Here is an 18,009-nt window from a genome sequence, read left to right as displayed (position 1 = left end):
TTTTTCTTTCAATTTACACAGCCAATATCTTACCAACTCATTAGGACTCTCCTTATCACTAGTGATGCCCCAACACCAGGAGGGTGAAGAAGACTAGACATGCCTCCTCCAACACATGTGAATTCAGCCACTGTCTTTTTTCAAGCTGCTGCTGCTGATGTGTAGCATTTGCTTAGTAGTATCACAGTGCATTCGGAGGAAAGCGCAGCGACTCGGTTCCGATACATCAGCTCACAGACGCCTTGTGCTGCGAACATCACTTTTTGGAGTGATGTTAGGAGAGAGCGCCGCACCCAGACAGAAATAGAGCAAGGCCAATTGTGCTCTCTCAGGGCTCCGGTAGCTGATGGCAAGCTACATGAACAGGATTTGAACCAGTGATCTTCTGATCATAATGGCAGCGCCTTAGTCCGCTGGACCACTCCGAGCCCCCATAATTGTTGATCTTTGAATAGAAATTGTTCATTAAAAATCAATATTTTAATATGTTGACACATTCCTACACCTCTAATGAATTTCAGTGCAGGCTTGCATCCCTGGTTTGGGATGTAACTAAAGCCAGTCATGCTTGGGGTTGTGTGAATCGTGCTGTAAGTAAGAAGATCTCCTGAGGCGATTGAACGATTGAACCTTTTACCTGTTGTCACCTCCTCAGACTACAGTGACCTCTGAGTGTCTGGTCAAGAGCACAGCAGTAACTGAAGAGTCAGCAAGAGGCCTACGAATAATTTACACTTTACAGCATAATTAATGGAACTTTACACGTGACTGGAAACTGTGATCCACAAAGGAAGTGTAGCTGAACCAGCGGCAGGTTACCCCATGCAGACTCTGCATGTGTGCTTGTATGTATTAGTGGGAAACACCTGCCTGAAGATGTCTATGTAATGTATGAGCTCAGTGTTTATGTTCTCCTGCTTATCACCCATAAGTCAAGACAATGGTTTTCCAACAGTTTTTATCTGACACATATTTTACACCCCCACCCCCCTCACTCCACCCTCGCTCCCCTCTGAAACTGACTACAGCTGCTGCTCTGGATTTCACTAATTAAACACACCCTGGGCCGACAGCGGTGGCCTTCTGAAGGAGTTGCCCAGTCAGACAACTGCATGATAGATAGAAACTACCATTACCTAACGCCCCCTCCCCCTCTGATCAGCCCAGTTGGGGCTGGACCAGCTTGAATGTAATTTTAATGAGAAAATAGCAAAAGCTGGCAGCCTTGATTACACATAAATATGAATGATGACCAAAGCACAATATGTAACTAAATGTCACTACATAGAATCCCTGACTTGTGGACATAGATTGTGCCAGTGTATAATGTCGAAATATTTCAAAATAATTTCATGATACACAATGCATCTGTAATAACTGTGTAGTTACACATTAACAACCATATAATAACAACGTAACTACTGGTGAAGTAAGTATTGTTACTGTGAAGTTTTATTACATTACAGTTACAATACAGGTTATCTAATTGCAAGTGTCAGCATCATAAATGTTTATACGTTTTTAATAGGGCATAGTGTGAATTTTCACATGTAGTACAGCTCTGGAAAAATTAAGAGTTTCTGAATCAGTTTCTCTGATTTTGCTATTTATAGGTATATGTTTGAGTAAAATGAACATTGTTGTTTTATTCTATAAACTACAAACAACATTTCTCCCAAACTCCAAATAACATTTTATCATTTCGAGCATTTATTTGCAGAAAATGAGAAATAGGTGAAATGACAAAAAGATGCAGAGCTTTCAGACCTCAAATAATGCAAAGAAAATTAACTCATATTCATAAAGTTTTAATATATAAGAAATCAATATTTAGTGGAATAGCCCTGTTTTTAATCACAGTTTTCATGCATCTTGGCATGTTCTCCTCCACCAGTCTTACACACTGCTTTTGGATAACTTTATGCCACCCCTGGTGCAAAAATGAAATCAGTTCAGCTTCCTCTTGATTACATTCCAGAGGTTTTCAATTTGGTAAAAATTTTATGGACAAAATATTCTACTTTGTCTAACCGACCGTTATACACATAGAATTTCACAACCTGTACAACTGTAATTAGTTTGTAGCAATGCATATTTCACTAGTAGTTATACTTATTATTTTTTTTGGATCATAATATTCTCAGAAATCGCAGTAAGAGAGATAAAAATGGAAGAGATAAAAATGTAATTGTAGTTCCAGATGTAAAAAGTAGTTCCAAATGTAAAATAAATTATTTGGCTTTGGTTATTGTTGTTTTCAATAGTGTCCTTTTTGTACATGCTGGTATCTTTGTAATATTAATATTAACCCATGCAATAGTATTTACTGATAGATTGCAATGATGGTACTTGTATAAATACACAAGTACATCAACTTTTTCATGTCATATAATAATTATGCAAGTATATCTCAATAGATGTAATAGCATATTCCCTTTTTTTGTGGTTATACAATTGCCTTTATATGATGACCTGCTGCAGTTTCTGTCACAGCGATTAGAGAGACTAGTATAACAGCTTGAGTCAAAATTGAAATATAGATGCACCAGTAGTTACATTACAGTTAGTAATTACACGGTTGTTAATGTTTTACTACATATTTATAAACAACACCCAAACATGCCAACACAATTAATTGTGAAATTATTTTCAAAAATCAGAAAAAATCTTAAAACTACCCTGTCCAGAGACGCTCGCAATGAGTTTCAAGCATCTGTGTTGGAAGTTCTGATCAGTGGGGCAGAAAATAGGGGGTGCTGGCTCCTAATTACTTCTGTCACTGACAGCAACACATTCGGCTAGAGGGCCCAACGTGCTGGGGAGTCCAGCCACTGTGCAGCCCCCATGACAGATGGGTCTCTGGGGAGCGGGAGGGGTGACAGAGAGGAGCCAGCAGCTCTGGACACCTGCTAATATCCTGTTTTTTCTCCTTTCATTCTCTGTTTTTTTTGGGGGTAGGTTTTGATACTTTTCCTAACTGTCCAAAAGCAGAAGAGTTGCTATAGCTGTAAAGTAGTGGACAGTGCTAAAGGAGGTCAAGTCTCAATTAAAAGATACAAAGTTATTAACTAAAAACACATTACAGTGATTTTACACAATAGCCAAAAGTGATACACTGGTATCGTATACTTATTTTCCACAGCAGCTCAATAGGTTTCAAGTCAGTGTGAGTCTTATACAAGGAGCCCCAGCCCATCACACTACCGCCACCAAGTTTTACAGTTCACATAATGTTCCAATGATGGAATTCTGTGTTACTTAATAAATGAGGGTCAACCTCAATATACCTATAGTTTAAAAAAAGGTTAATTGATGGATTAGGAATCAAACAGGAATAATATCTTCCAAATCTTTTCAGATTTTACTCATGTCTTTTTTTTTTACATCTTGTTGCTTTTTTCTTAACAATAATTTTTGCCCAATCTTAATTAATGCAAATACATTACCTAGCAACCACCTGGCAACACCATAGCAACCACCACAGATACCATAGCAGCACCTTAGCAACCACCTAGCAACCACTTAGCAATACCATAGCAACTGCCACAATCCAAGCCTAGCAATCACTTAGCATCAGCTTATAAACACCTTAGCAACCAGCAGAGACACCATAGCAACCAGCAAAGCAGCCAACCAGCACTGCAATCACACTTGCAGTTTCTGCAGGAACTGCAATCTAGTAGTAATTGTTGCCCAGAATCTTATTGGGACTGTTATTGAAGATAGCGTAAACTGACCTTAAGTAGAGCAAATGAGGCCTACACTTATTTGGAGGTTGGTCTGGATTAATCTTTGATGCATGACCCCATGGATAGGGTCAGCACTGTTCCATGTTTTCCCCATTTGTGGATATTGACTTTTGGTTTGGGTCATACAGGAGGAAAGCAGCCCTACCACCACCATGTTTGACATGTTTGTCTTTATTTGATTGTGGAATCGTGTACATTGACCTTAGTTAAGCCAAGTGAGGCTTGCAGCTCTTGTCTATGTGTTTGTCTAGGTTATTTTGTCTTTTGACTTTCTGGATGATTAGTTGATGCCCTCTCTGTGAAATTTTGGTAGGTTATTCCCTCTTGGGAAAGTTCACCACTGTTTTAAGTTCTTTACATTTGTGGATGATAGCTCTTACTTTTGTTTACTGAAGTTCCAGAGCCTTAGCAATGACTTTTTTCATCCCTTTCCGTACTGGTAAATTTCAATTATTTTGTTTCTCATCCATATCTATGTATCTTATGCTTTACAATCTACCCTGCTTCACATTCCCAGACAGGTTGTATGTTAAGTGGTTTTGATTCAGCAGGTCTGGCAGTAATCATGTCTGGACATGTCTAGAGAAACTGAACCCAGTTATCCATTGAAATGGTTGCTTTAGGTGAATGATATGAAACATGTAAAGCGTCAGTCTGTAGGTCTTGGGATTTAGAGACCTCTCTGGTGAGATTGTGTAATTGCATATGATGAGTATGATGAGTAGAGCAGTAACATCCAATGAACCTTTTAGACCACTCTCTTTTTTTTAGATTTAATAAACTAGAATTTGCAAGAATGTTCATGGCAGGACACTGATAGCATTAATAAATAAATGATAGAATAATTTGTCAAAAATACTACTTCTTTTAAAGATACTTATGATTTAAAAGAAATTATACAACAGTTAGTTCCGACCATGCAATGTGATTGGCTGAAAGGCGCTTTATGAGTGCCATTATCAGCAAGTAATTCACTGTAACCAAAGCTCTCCATGTATTACTGTGCCATATATAGGTAACTTAGCAATGATACAACACTGTAAGCCCGGATAAGTTGAGTTTACTTAAAAAATTTGAGGAAACCGGTTGCCTTAAAAAAGTTAAGTAATGGGCAATGAAAACTTAAGTTAACATAACTTAAAACATCAAGTTAATACAACTAAATTGTAAGTTGATTTAACTCTTTTGTTTTTGTTACACCAATTCATTTGCCCTACAATTCTACTTAGTATCTTGAGTTACAAGTAAACAAAAGTTTTGATTTCTTCTTACTTTCCTTTTTTATTAAACGTTACTTAAATATTTTTATAAATATTCATGGAAAAAACAGAGAAAAACTCGCGGAGCCGGCGGATGGAGCTCGCGGAGCTGGCGGGAGAAGCTCGCGGACCTGGCGGGAGAAGCTCGCGGAGCCAGTGGGAGAAGATCGCGGAGCCGGCGGATGGAGCTCGCGGAGCTGGCAGGAGAAGCTCGCGGAGCCGACGGGCTCGCGGAGCTTGCGAAGCCGACGGGCGAAGCTCGCAGAGCTCGCGGAGTCGATGGGAAATGGCAGAAAAAAAACTTTTTTTTTGCATTTAAACCTGCCCTTTTCCCAGCTTGCTGTTGGTGAGGCGGCGGGCGAAGCTTTGCGTCCTCCGTGCCTCTGCAGTCTAAACTGCAAGGCGGGAAAATGTGGGCAGCTCAGTGGACCAGTCACAGCTGCCGCTCTCCGTGTCGCTGAGCTTGCAAGCCTGCCCGCCGTCTCCGCGAGCTTCTCCCGCCGGCTCCGCGAGCCTCGCCCGCCCGCTCCGCGAGCTTCTCCCATCAGCTCCGCGAGCTCCGCCCGCCCGCTCCGCGAGCTTCTCCCATCGGCTCCGCGAGCTACGCCCGCCGGCTCCGCGAGCTCCGCGGGCAGGCTCGCAGGCTCAGCTACACGGACAGCGGCAGAGCTTCGCCCGCCGCCTCACCAACAGCAAGCTGGGAAAAGGGCGGGTTTAAATGCAAAAAAAAGTTTTTTTTCTGTCAAATAACTTAAAAAGTTAAGTCAATCAGTGCAAAAACTTAAAATGTTTAGTTTATTAAACTAAAAACTATTAACACGTTTAAATACGTGCTGAAATGAGTACAATATACTTACATTTGACAGTAATGGACTAAAACTTAATAATTTATGTACATTGAATATACATTTTTAATTAGAAATAAAATCCGGGCTTACAGTGAACGATACAAGCCAAACAGCACAGCAACTATTTTAATTCTCCAAGTTTTTATAACCAAACAGATCGTATTTTCTCGTCTCTTTAACTCAAAATCGTACAATAAACAGTGATAATGGAACTGTGGTATAATCGCAATAATACACGAGAAAGAGTGCTATAAAGTGTTATATAAAGTGTTATATACTGCTGTGCAGCATTCGTAGGCACAAAGCCGCAGGCTGCTTTTTTTAGAGCGCTATATTTTATCCACGTGAAAACTTTCAATCATGTTCACTCCATAGTTTTTTCAGTAGGGGCCTAATTGTGCAAAACATCTTAGAATATCTTCTTCCCCACACGAATGTGGCATGAATTAGCCTGACAGATCTATTCTTAAGGAAGAATAGAGAGAGTGGCAGTAAGGTATAATGATTTGGAGGGATTTTTTTTAATGCAGGTTGGTTTTAAAATGAGTGGCGTTCTCCCTCCTGAAGCACATTCCCCTGGCTGCACCGATAACCTGCGACTAAAGGAGCCAGACAATGAGAGCATTGCGTGAGACCACATGACCACAGAGCCCCTTTTGTGCAGGTGACCGAAACAATGCGCTGCCATGGCAACGGCTGCAGCCCTCAGATACCCGATAGGGCACCTGCGCCCACTTTCTATTGCGAGGAGAACTTTAATTAAGCTCGTTTGGCCATATGGTCTGTTACGCAGAGCTTCACACTGCCTCTGGCTTCAGTGGAAGACACTGCTTGTGAAGAAACAGATTTGCCTGAATGAGATCTTCATCTTTTGAAATGCATGTTTCATTTTGAATGAATAAATTAAGATAGAAACTGTTTATACTTTCATTGATCCTTTAGGGGGCCAGAACAGAGGTATTTGTGCATACACTTGAAGCTCATGGATACACATTTAAAGCTTGAAGTGCATTGGCTTGCAAGCTTAGAAACTGATATCATATCTAATGTTTAAATCTGTGTCTTGGCAAAGACAAAAAACTAGGGGTGTATAAAAATATATCAGTATATCAAAGTTTTGCAATATTCTGTTTTTTGATACTGTATCAATTCTCTAAAAAACAATGTTGTATTGTAAATATTGTCACAAACAGTGGATTTTCTGTTGTTTTTACAGTTGACCACTTCAGATTCCACTGTACAGATTGTATTGCACATTATGATGTGTGTTGAAATTTTTCCAAATATTTGATAAAAAAAAATCACAATATATTGTAAAATAATAAATTATAACCACTGTTTTGTGATACATATCGTATCTCCAGATTGGCTGGTTGCAGTCTGATATGTAGCTCCTCCCATTACCATATGTTTTAATGACTGTTTTACGGTTTACTCTCTAGTGTCAAATTCCAAAAGTTAGTTGTGTCTTTGCAAATATTGGCCGTTTTTGCTGTTTATTTTGCTGTATTGTAAGAAGGCTCCATTTGGTTACATTTAAGAATGAAATTAGTGATTGACAGTCTTGGCTGAAACAGACCATCTGCAAGACCTTCATGTTGTATTTGAGTTGTCGGGCAATAAGCTTGTTAATCATTAATCTGTTATTGATGATGGGGTTTTGTTCTGTTGGTCGCATTAACAGATGTTAATGATCTTTACAGGTTTTTGGTCAATTTAACGTTAGCGTAAAATGGCCAATGAGATCTAATTAGTTATAAGCCAGCCAGCTTATGTTAGCGTCTTTAGACTTAATCATCAGTGTGTGTTGATTTTCTCACAGCAGCTCAGGGGTTAAACTGAACCATACTAGCTGTTCTTTGTCTCAGCAGTAAACAGAGCAAACAGAGCTGAGAGCTGAGAAACTCGAATTTGATGGGAATGTTTCTTAATAAAATACAAAAATTACACTTGTCCAAAAAACTTGAGTACACTACACTTTAAACTCAATGAAGATGGTCTGAGACTCTTGGTCTGGTAGAAGAGAATGGAACTGAATATGAGTAGTAAATGTGTCTGGCTCTGGCTATGAGCTTTACTGCACAGATTATGGTTGTAAATTTGGCAACATAGCATACATTTTTGGCTTCATATCCACATCATCCATGTTTTCTCCAGTCATTGGATCAGAAGGAAAAAAAATCGTTCTTCTCTTGTCGGCACCGCAAGCAAAACAAATAACAGAACAAAAGAATGAAGAAATAGCTAATAAATACATAAATAATGATAAATAAATAGAAAAAAGAATATAAACTGAAATTAGCTTACTGCACTTTTCACACTGTAAGGGACACACTGGATTATAAGGCGCATTTTAAGTATAGACAGTATACATTGTATAGAACTTCCAATTCAGCAGGTCTTGCTGCTGGGTGGTGGTGGTGGGGGGTTATGTAAAGCTAAGCTAAGTAAACAAAACTGCAATAAAAAAACTATCTTTTTTTTCCAAAGGGCACTGGATGGTAATTTACACAGATTTCTCTCCTTAAAACTGTTTTTTTGGGTGAGTAAAGTGCTTTCGTTTATTCACAGTAAGCTTAGATTCCTGAATTTCTCCAGGACTAAGGTTGGAGCATTAGCAGCTAATCTCTAGCGGGTAATGCTAATGCTGCTCCAGCAGAGCTAGCAGGGGTTAGGAGCAGGCTGCAGACTGATAATACTCACCTCTGAACTGGAAAATAGAGGTTAGCGGCTAATGCTAATGCTACTTCAGTCCCGGTGCTGGAGAACTAAAGTGAAACTCCTGTATTACCGTCTGTATGTCAGCGGAGTGGCTTTACTGCTTCTTACAACCTGACTGGTAATATTTATACATAAGGTGCTTTGGATTAAAAGGCGTACTGATGATTTTATGGAAAAATAAAGGATTTCTAGTGCACCTTTTAGTGTGAAAAATACAGTAATTTTAGCCAGAAGTATTCAGTTAAATCTAGTTAAACCCAGTGATTAATGTTGGATCTATATCTACTTTGGTGTTTTAATGAAGTACCCGAAGAAGGTTTAACTTAGGAGACTCTGAGGATTTGACGGATTTCTGTAGTCTTTAAGCTATTAACCTCTCACACCAGTAATTGGACTATCAGGCAATTCCCAGCCTTACATTGTTTGATTTAATGGTTCTGGTAGGTAGCTTTCATTCATAACTGTGGATAATTACCCAGAGGAAATTGGAACAGCATGCGTAGTTGTCGTTTGATTACTGAAGCAACAGCATTCCACGATAGAGGATGCGGTTGCTGTGTCTGCCTAATCAAAGTCTGCCCCCTCCACCTGTGAACACACACACACACACACTCATGTACACAGACACGCACACATGGTTGTCTGTTCAGCGGGGCTTTTTTGACCCCTGTCGGTGAGTGTCAGGGCTGGATGTGACATTTAAAAACCAGCTCCTCGTCCCACCCGCTGTTTAACAATGCTAGCACTGCTGCTACCACTTAGAGCGCTGCCTGAAATGCCTATTGTCATAGGACACCCAGTCCCCCGGCCAAAGACTGTGTCTTAGGTTCATCCAGGTTTGGCTAGGGGTTTGTACCTAATACTGAGAGTCAAGTTAGGTCAAGTTTATTTGTGTAGTGATTTTAACAATATCATCGTAACAGAGCAGCTTTACCGAGGTCCAGATCTGAGGCCCCTGAGCGAGAAGGCCAGACATAACAATAATAATAATATATTTTTACAGGTATGCTGTTGCCTTGTAACGCTTTATGTAGACATACAAACAATATTAAAGACATTAGAGTGAGTATACAGTATACAGCTCTGGAAAGAAAAAGAGAGATCACTTAGAATTTATGAGTTTCTTTGATTTGACCAAATTGAAAACCTCTGGAATATAATCAAGAGGAATATGGATAATCACAAGCTATCAAATCAAGCTGAACTGCTTGAATTTTTGTACCAGGAGTAGAGGCATACAGTTATCCAAAAACAGTGTACAAGACTGGTGGAGGAGAACATGCCAAGGTGCATTAAAAATATATTTTTTGTCTGCAAATAAATGCTCTAAATGACAATATTTTATTTGGAATTTGGGAGAAATGTTGTCCGTAGTTTATAGAATAAAACAACAATGTTTATTTTACTCAAACATATACATATAAATAGCAAAATCAGAGAAACTGATTCGGAAACTGAAGTGTTCTCTGAATTTTTTCTAGAGCTGTATTTGATATATTTTATTTTTCTGTTTTAAATTTGCATCATATAGATAGCAACTCTATAGATTTTACAGTGTACATTTTTAAAATAATTTTTAAGTGTTTAAACATGGTGTGCCTGGTGAAGTAATGCTTTGCCCCTCTATAAATATTGTGGTCTCTATGGTATTGTATCTAAAGTTTTTCTTGTTCATTAAAAAGTCCTCAGTACTGTGTGTGATGTTTATGTAATCGTGTTGTTTCAGTGTGTAATGCTCTTTGTTCTGGTGTCTCTTCAGGTGCTGAATCTCTTCTTAGCTCTGCTGCTCAGTTCTTTCAGCGCTGACAATCTCTCTGCACCAGATGAGGACGGTGAGATGAATAACCTACAGATAGCCATCGCTCGCATCCACAGAGGCATAGGCTGGCTGCGCCGGGCCCTCTGCGACTTCTTCAACGGCAACTTCAAGCGGCGGCGGCAGAAGGCCAAGGAGGCCAAGGCCATGCTGAAGCTGAAGCGGCTCAGCCAGCAGGCCCAGCGCGCCGAGGGCAACGGCACAGCCGGAGTCATCGCCCGCACCGGAGACAAGTGCGCCGCCACTGACGACAGCTACATGACCAACCCAAACCTGACCATCAGTGTGCCCATAGCACCCGGCGAGTCCGACGTGGAGTTCCCAGAGGAGGAAGATGACGATGATGAAGCTAGCGAAAGTTCTGATGAGGAGGAGGAAGCTGAGACCAAGCCGGTAAGAGAAATACTCAGTGATTCTTTTTTTGCTATCATTGCATCGGCAATGATAATAATAAAGTTCAGACTCATATAAAATAATTATAATTGGATGCTTGCACTCAAAAAAGCAATTTTATATATTTTTTCAGGATTATTAAAAAATATAGGTTTATGATATTTTCACATTATTGGTCTCATAACAAATTTCTTAATTAACATAATTATCATGTTGAACAAAGTAGAAATCCCTTTACACTTTATCTTCATTTGACCCATATAAAGACCATATAAAAAGTTCAAAAATTCTAAATTCAATAGTAATTAATAGCAAATAATTAATAGAATCAGGTGTAGCACATCAACTGCAAATCAAAACATTCAACATGCTTACAGAGGATTTTGGACTATGTCTGTCTATAGTTTGGTTTGATCTCGATTTTTAAAATGAGTGTGATCACCATAGTAAAATCCAAAGAGCTCTCTGTGGCCTTTACACAAGACCTCAGGGAGAATAAGAAGAAGGTTATAGATGTAGATGAGTCTGGGGGGAATTCAAAAGGTCTGAGAACTGTAAGAAATCAGCCATTCACTGTGCACAAAATAATTGTGGAGAACTAGTGGGTAGCTGATGTAGAACACTTAGCTGGTTCAGCCCAAGAGCAAGACTACAAGATGCAAACAGAAGTTTTAAGTAGTACTAAAAGTGGGTATGTCCATTACTTTTTTTCTTCAAAGAAAACGTCATTGCAATTATACACTTTACCTCTTTATAGTTTTTATTCTTCAAATGAAGATCAAATGTCCATATGTTTAAATAAATGGCTAAAATAACAAAAAAGATGCATTCAGACCTCAAATAATGCAAAAAAACAAGTTCATATTCATAAAGTTTTAGGAGTTCAGAAATCAATATTTGGTGGAATAACCCTGGTTTTCATGCATCTTGGCATGTTCTCCTCCACCAGTCTTACACACTGCTTTTGGATAACTTTATGCCACTGCTGGTGCAAAAAATCAAACAGGTCAGTTTGGTTTGATGGCTTGTGATCATCCATCTTCCTCTTGATTATATTCCAGAGGTTTTCAATTTGGTAAAATCAAAGGAACTCATAAACTCATGATTTTTAAGTGGTCTCTTACTTATTTATTAGTAACAGTAAATTTCTGGGGATCTGGGGATTTATAGACTATTTTTGTTAAGAATATGTAATCCAGTGAGTGTGCAGAACAGTACCTGTAATAGTTTTTTTTGTGTTGTGGTGTCCCCCTTTGTCCCCCTTTGCTGTGGTTGCTTAGAAAAGGTGCCCAGTCCTCTTTAGGAGGCTGTATATGTGACATAAGTACATAAAGATGTGACAAAAAAATATCCTGCCAGATATTGATGCCCTGAATTTACAATACTGTATACCTTCCCAGCTCAGGAATAGGACTGCTTTTAACTTTATTTATTTAAGATTATCATAATGGCTGCAGCTTTAAAAATTAGTGTTTTACTGTAAACGGCCTATATAGACAGTTTATACATATCATTGCTGTGACTAAAAGCATTTTTTGTTTGTTTTTTTCCATTTTTCCCTATTTTGAAATTATGTGAACCTAGTTTATTAGGTCTTTTTTAATTTCATGTAAAATAGACCTAAAGAAATGCTTCAAAAAGACTTATTAATACTTGCTTATTACCGTAATAACATCTTATACCTTGTCTTCCTTTAAAAGTCAAGAAGGAAGTTTTTTTATTCCTTTGTTTGTTTAAGGTTTGTGTCTGGCAGTGAAGATATACACTCATATTTGTGGAAGTTATTATTGTTGTAATATGAGAAGAGATTTAGAACTTTTAAACAGTGGTAGTGCTTAAGTGGTTTTAGGTAGTTTTGTTTTTGTCTGATGGAAATGATGTAGACGAGATTGTTGTGCATCCCCATCTGACGTTCATTTTACTTCTTTCCTGTTTGAGACTCTTGGGAGTCCGCTGTACATTAGGGCTTTTTGGTTTATTACTAATGGAAAAATACATGTAGCTTTTACCATAGACACTGAGACTACATATTCTCCCATGTCTAGACTTCCATTTATCAGATGTCATTTCATCTGAGCTTTCGACTCCACGTATAATGAGACGCTCAAAGTGCTTAGTAAAACGACTGGCGGTTTTAACCCCGGCATTTTGGTAAACATCTCACCCTTGTGCTCTCTCTGCTGGACCAATGCCAGACCTTAAATAGGGTCATTCATTAGTCACCTCTTCATCATGTGGCGTGTGCGTGCTGAGTGCACTTGACACACGGGAATCCACTACAGCGCACAGGTGAGTGCGGCTCCGCGTTACACCTGCAGAGCACCAGGAGATGTGATGCCCATTTTAAGTAGAGTCATTAGCTTTTAATTAATTATACAGTGCTGAGTTTGATTGATATTATGCAACTGCACCATCATTTCCCTGCTCTGATCCATGAGGGTACAACTTTTGGATATAAGCACCTGTTAGACTAGAGAGGGCACTACTGTGGTGGTACTGTTCACTATCTATTCACATTTTTACTAGGGCTGCTCTCTGAAAGTCAGAAGAGTCAGTTCATCAGTTGTTGGCCCGTCTGTTAATATAGATTCTTCAAATGGAGCAGTCGATGGCTTTTTCTTTCTATAAAACAGAGAGAAAAATGCACAAGTATAACATTTTAACTATAGCAGATAGGGGTGGAGGAAATCCAAAAATCGATCCAGACCTGCCAGCGTATATGCATTTTTCGTATCAGGAATGCATTTGACCTCCTAGTATGCTTGTATTATTTCACATTCTATAATGCACATATTGTATAATCTCACATTTCCCCTCATGTTGTCTAAAATTTGTCTGTACGAGTGTGTTTGCAGCCACTCACACTGTTGCACTGTTTTTTTTCTCTGCTTAAATTTCCTCCAAACATGCAAATTCACTTTTCCGAAGATTCCCAGTCTCTCTTCCACACACACACACACACACTCACTAGTGTGTGCGCTTATTAACAGCTGGTGCATGAATATGCAGCTACACTTTTTTTAGATAATTTCCTCTATTAAAGCGTCCAGTTAAACCATATATATTTAAAAAGCATTTAAACTGCCCTGAGATATTATAATACCATTATAGAAGCTATATTAAATACTTTGCAGAATACTTTATTCATACGCAAATCAAACACCGATCAGCCACAGCATTAAAACCAGCTCTATATATACATTATACTGGTATAGGTTTTCTGTGTTCCTTGTAGCTGGTTTTAACATATTTAATTCTAGATTTTGGTATTAATTATTTGTTTAGTTGAAATAACTGTGCTTTTTTTCAAGTAAATAGAAATAGTGTCAAAGGGCCATTTAAATAGTAAATTTATTATGGATCTTCACAGATACTTTTTTATTTTTAAAAAGTACCAAGTAGTCATGCACAAATGAGAAAAAAAAAAATCCTGTATAGAAGAAAAAAACAAGATGCATCAATAATTGTTTTTGAATCATAAGTAAACCGTTAGTTGCCTTGAGTTTCCCCAGCCCTAATAGCAGGGCCATAAAAAATCCATGTATCAACATGCACTGGTGTTTCATAGTTGAGTGGGAAAATAAGGTGGAGTGGGTGTTGCGTTCGTCTAGCAATAACAATATCTCAGAAAAAAAGTCTAGAGACAACTTTTAAAGCAGAACCCGTGTAAATTCAGCTTACTGTCGATGCACAAGTTTAACATAAAAATAAAATCAGCACAAAACCAAAGCCACTTGCCTTATGAGCAATGACTGGTTTAATCTGCAGAAGTCTCTCACCAGCGGGGGAGTTACAAACACACATCGGCTCGCTCCCACTGTATCATTAAAACCTGCTCTCTTATATACTAGTGCCCAGATTTCCTTTTCTCTGCATGTGGTATGGAAAAGTCCATTTGATTGGTGGGACCAGTGGGTCTGTGTTTGTTCCAGAGGGCTGCTAGTCATTTCTTATTCAGGTGTGTTTACCAAGAGAGTCGCCCCTTGAGATAAAGTACGTTGTTCTAAAATTTTAGTTGTTTATTTAGGTATACATATTAATTGAAACCAACATTTAAAACCTGCCGCCTGTCTAAATACCAAAGGAAACAAAAGAAAACGCTTAAAATCCTCCTTGATGGGGTTTCCATCAGGATACACCACAGTATCCTACCCAGGAAATGTTTTTAAAGATTTTGGAGTGACATCGTTGTGGCCACTCCCACAAAGCGCCTGAGCGCACGTTTATTATTTAATTATTTATTTATTATCGTTTATTTATTTTTACTTTTAAAAACAATCACAGCACTATAGAACATAAATCACCATTTATTATGAACAAATAAATATGGAATTAAATAAAATAAATGACACAAGGCTTCCACTATTATTTGATTGGCAAATATTTCATGAAATTTGATAAATGATGTATTTCCTCTGCATTGAATGGGAGTTTAAACTTACTCAGTTAACACAATTAAAAGAATGGCCATATCTGTGCTGACTGTTTGCAGCAGCTGTAACTGGCTAGGTAGTATTAGGGTGAGCTGAAAGCGAGTGATGTGATTGGCTCAGTTCAACAGTAGTCAGCATCATATCTGAAAGGGCTCAGCTGTCCCATTTCCCCAATTACTGCTCCTACTCTCCATTCCTCCTGCTCCTCTCCTCTCTTTGATTCCACCACCTGATTTTAAAAACTGCTGTTCAATACTCTTCTATATATATTTACAGTCATTTTTTGTTTCACTCCTTCCATTTAAACAGGACTGATTACACTATCTCTGTAATGTAGGCCAGTGTTGTTCAAGCATTGGCGATATTCACAGCATGCTCAGAAATGTATCATGAAAGCAAAATGTTTCACGACATGAGTAAAAGTGCTCTGTCAAAAAAGTGACTTAATTGAATAAAAGTTGAGAATTGTTCTTTAAACTCCACATTTAAGTAGAAGTATTCAAGTATTCAACATGATGTGTACTTAAGTATTGCAAGTAGTTAATTGTAAAATGTGCTACTTAAGTACTGAAAGTAAAAGTACAGTACTGTTTTATGTAGTTATTATAAAAAGCCGTGGAAACTACTGACGTTTTCGGAGTAAAATGTGGGTTTAGATTCATAACATCTTTATCATTGTAATGAATAACAATACAACAGCACATAAAAAATGAATCAGAGTAAAAGCATTAAACTCATTGAAAATATGTAAGTAAAAGTGGAAGCAGGATAAAATAATACTTCAGTAAAGTACAGATACAGCATTTTAGCACTTAAGTACAGCAGTGAAGTACTTCTACTTTGTTACTATAAATCTCAATCTGTTCACAATACTAAGCAACTCGAGCAGCTTGTACCCACGAAAACGTCCCTTTTTCATGAACATAATTGTCTATTAATCATGAAATTGATTTGAGATCATATTGCCCTACAAATGTTCATTAGTGTAGTATTGTGGTTGCATTCAATTTACGTGTTTTAGACAATTTCAAGTCTACACTTTGGAAATTTGTATATAAGAAATTTTTCTTCAAAAAAAAATGCACACACAAAATTAGCATTTTATCAAATTCAAATTCTTATAAAATATGTTGTTTTCTACAAAAAAAAAACATATTGTAGTTTCTTAGGTTTGACCATAATTATTCACTAACAAATAAGAACACATCAGATTTCATCATGTTTTAATGTAGATAAATGAAATGAAACTTCTAAAATGTGGCCTTCTGACATCATCCTCACCTGACATCATTTTCCTAGCATGCTGTTGACCGATGCGTTATCAACAGGTCAGGTTTCTTTGATTTGACTGCTCTTTTTTTGGACACCTGCTGTATGGACAATAAGCAGCTCATGAAACAGGATAGTACCTCATTGTTGCGTCTGTTAGCTCTCTTGATGATCTGTATAGACAAAAGCTAAGCACATGTTCTCCATGTAATCTACCTGGACACTGAGAGAATATGATTGAATGAAATTAATTTATTTATGGAGGTCTTTCTCATCTACCAGTCAAGGTCTAAATCTCTGCTAGATTTATATTACTTTCTATGCTCTTATTCAAAGGGTGGACAGGGACCTGTTTTAGTTTAGACTTTACGAGCGCATTCCATGGATGTGCTATAATGACAGTTACGCAGTAAAGTAAGAATTACAGCAGGCCCGGTGAGACGGGGGGCAGCTGGGGAAGGTGGCTCAATAAAATAAAAAGAGGCATCCCATGTCTGTCTTCATGCCATCACCTACAAAACTATAGACACGGCCATTCACACAGCAATACTGCAGTTAAAATGATTTCTTCATCAGTCACGTTCATGCTGAAGGTGCCTTACTCAAGTGATCCATGCTTATAGGACAATAGCAGCTTTTCCCAGCGCTCTCAGACAGCTGTGAGAAAGCTATAAACCACCCAAGTTGCCTAGTAGTCCATTAAGGGCAGACGTTTGGGACCACCGAGGTGCGTATTGAATCCAGATTGGCCCGCAATCAGCCTTCTGCTGCTATACAGTCTCACAAAGATACCGCAATCTCACCCTAGGCCAGCTCTGTTTGTCTTCTCTTCTTCCTTTTCTCTCCGTCTTTCCTTTTCTCTCCTCCTCTTTCTCTACCTCCAGGGCAGTGCAGGTCTTTCTCCTCTCCTGGCCAGAGAGGCCCCAGCATAGAGAGGCTAATAAGTGGCTATCAGGCAGGCTGGAGCTTTCTCTCCACATGAATTGCAATTCCGAACACCCACGCAGAAATGCTATTTTCTCCTCTGTTTTGTTTTTGCATCCTCCAGAGCCATTTCGCTTCGAGTAGGCACAGCTCCCAACTCCTCAAAATAAATAAATCTAATTAAATTATACTATTATGTATAAAATTATATTCTATATTATTTTTACATATATGAATATATGTATAAATGTACATAAGTATGTGTGTATAAGGTTGAATATTCAGTTAAAAGAGGCACAGAAAAAACAGATAAATAAGTTTAAAGAAGCGACGCATTTCATTTAAACAGTTTAAAAGATACCAAATGATGAATCTGAACTTGTCATTACCTTATAACAATATAATATTCACTTTAAATACTTGAACATTATTAAATAATGTGATTTCCCCCCCCAAAAAAACACAATAGCAGTATAAATGGCAATAGTGCTAAATAAATCTATTCTGTGACCTACAGGAATACATTATTAAATCACTCACAGCTAAATTTCCACTCTCAAAAAATCACAGGCTGTTTGGGTAATAACACTAGCACTT

The 18,009-nt window shown here is 38.2% G+C and overlaps 1 protein-coding gene across 3 annotated transcripts in view; it reads left to right on the top strand.

Moving 5' to 3' along the window:
* scn5lab (sodium channel, voltage gated, type V-like, alpha b) overlaps positions 1-18,009 on the top strand; it is a 205,894-nt gene that overhangs the window by 144,282 nt on the left and 43,603 nt on the right. For all 3 annotated transcript variants that reach the window (XM_049480059.1, XM_022673864.2, XM_049480060.1), the window contains one exon: positions 10,337-10,786. In XM_049480059.1, the coding sequence (XP_049336016.1) occupies positions 10,337-10,786 (450 nt within the window). The remainder of the gene's footprint in view (positions 1-10,336; positions 10,787-18,009) is intronic.

This window comes from Astyanax mexicanus, chromosome 6, assembly GCF_023375975.1.
Source record: "Astyanax mexicanus isolate ESR-SI-001 chromosome 6, AstMex3_surface, whole genome shotgun sequence".
NCBI lineage: Eukaryota > Metazoa > Chordata > Actinopteri > Characiformes > Acestrorhamphidae > Astyanax > Astyanax mexicanus.
This window is presented reverse-complemented; position numbering and strand designations above follow the sequence as displayed.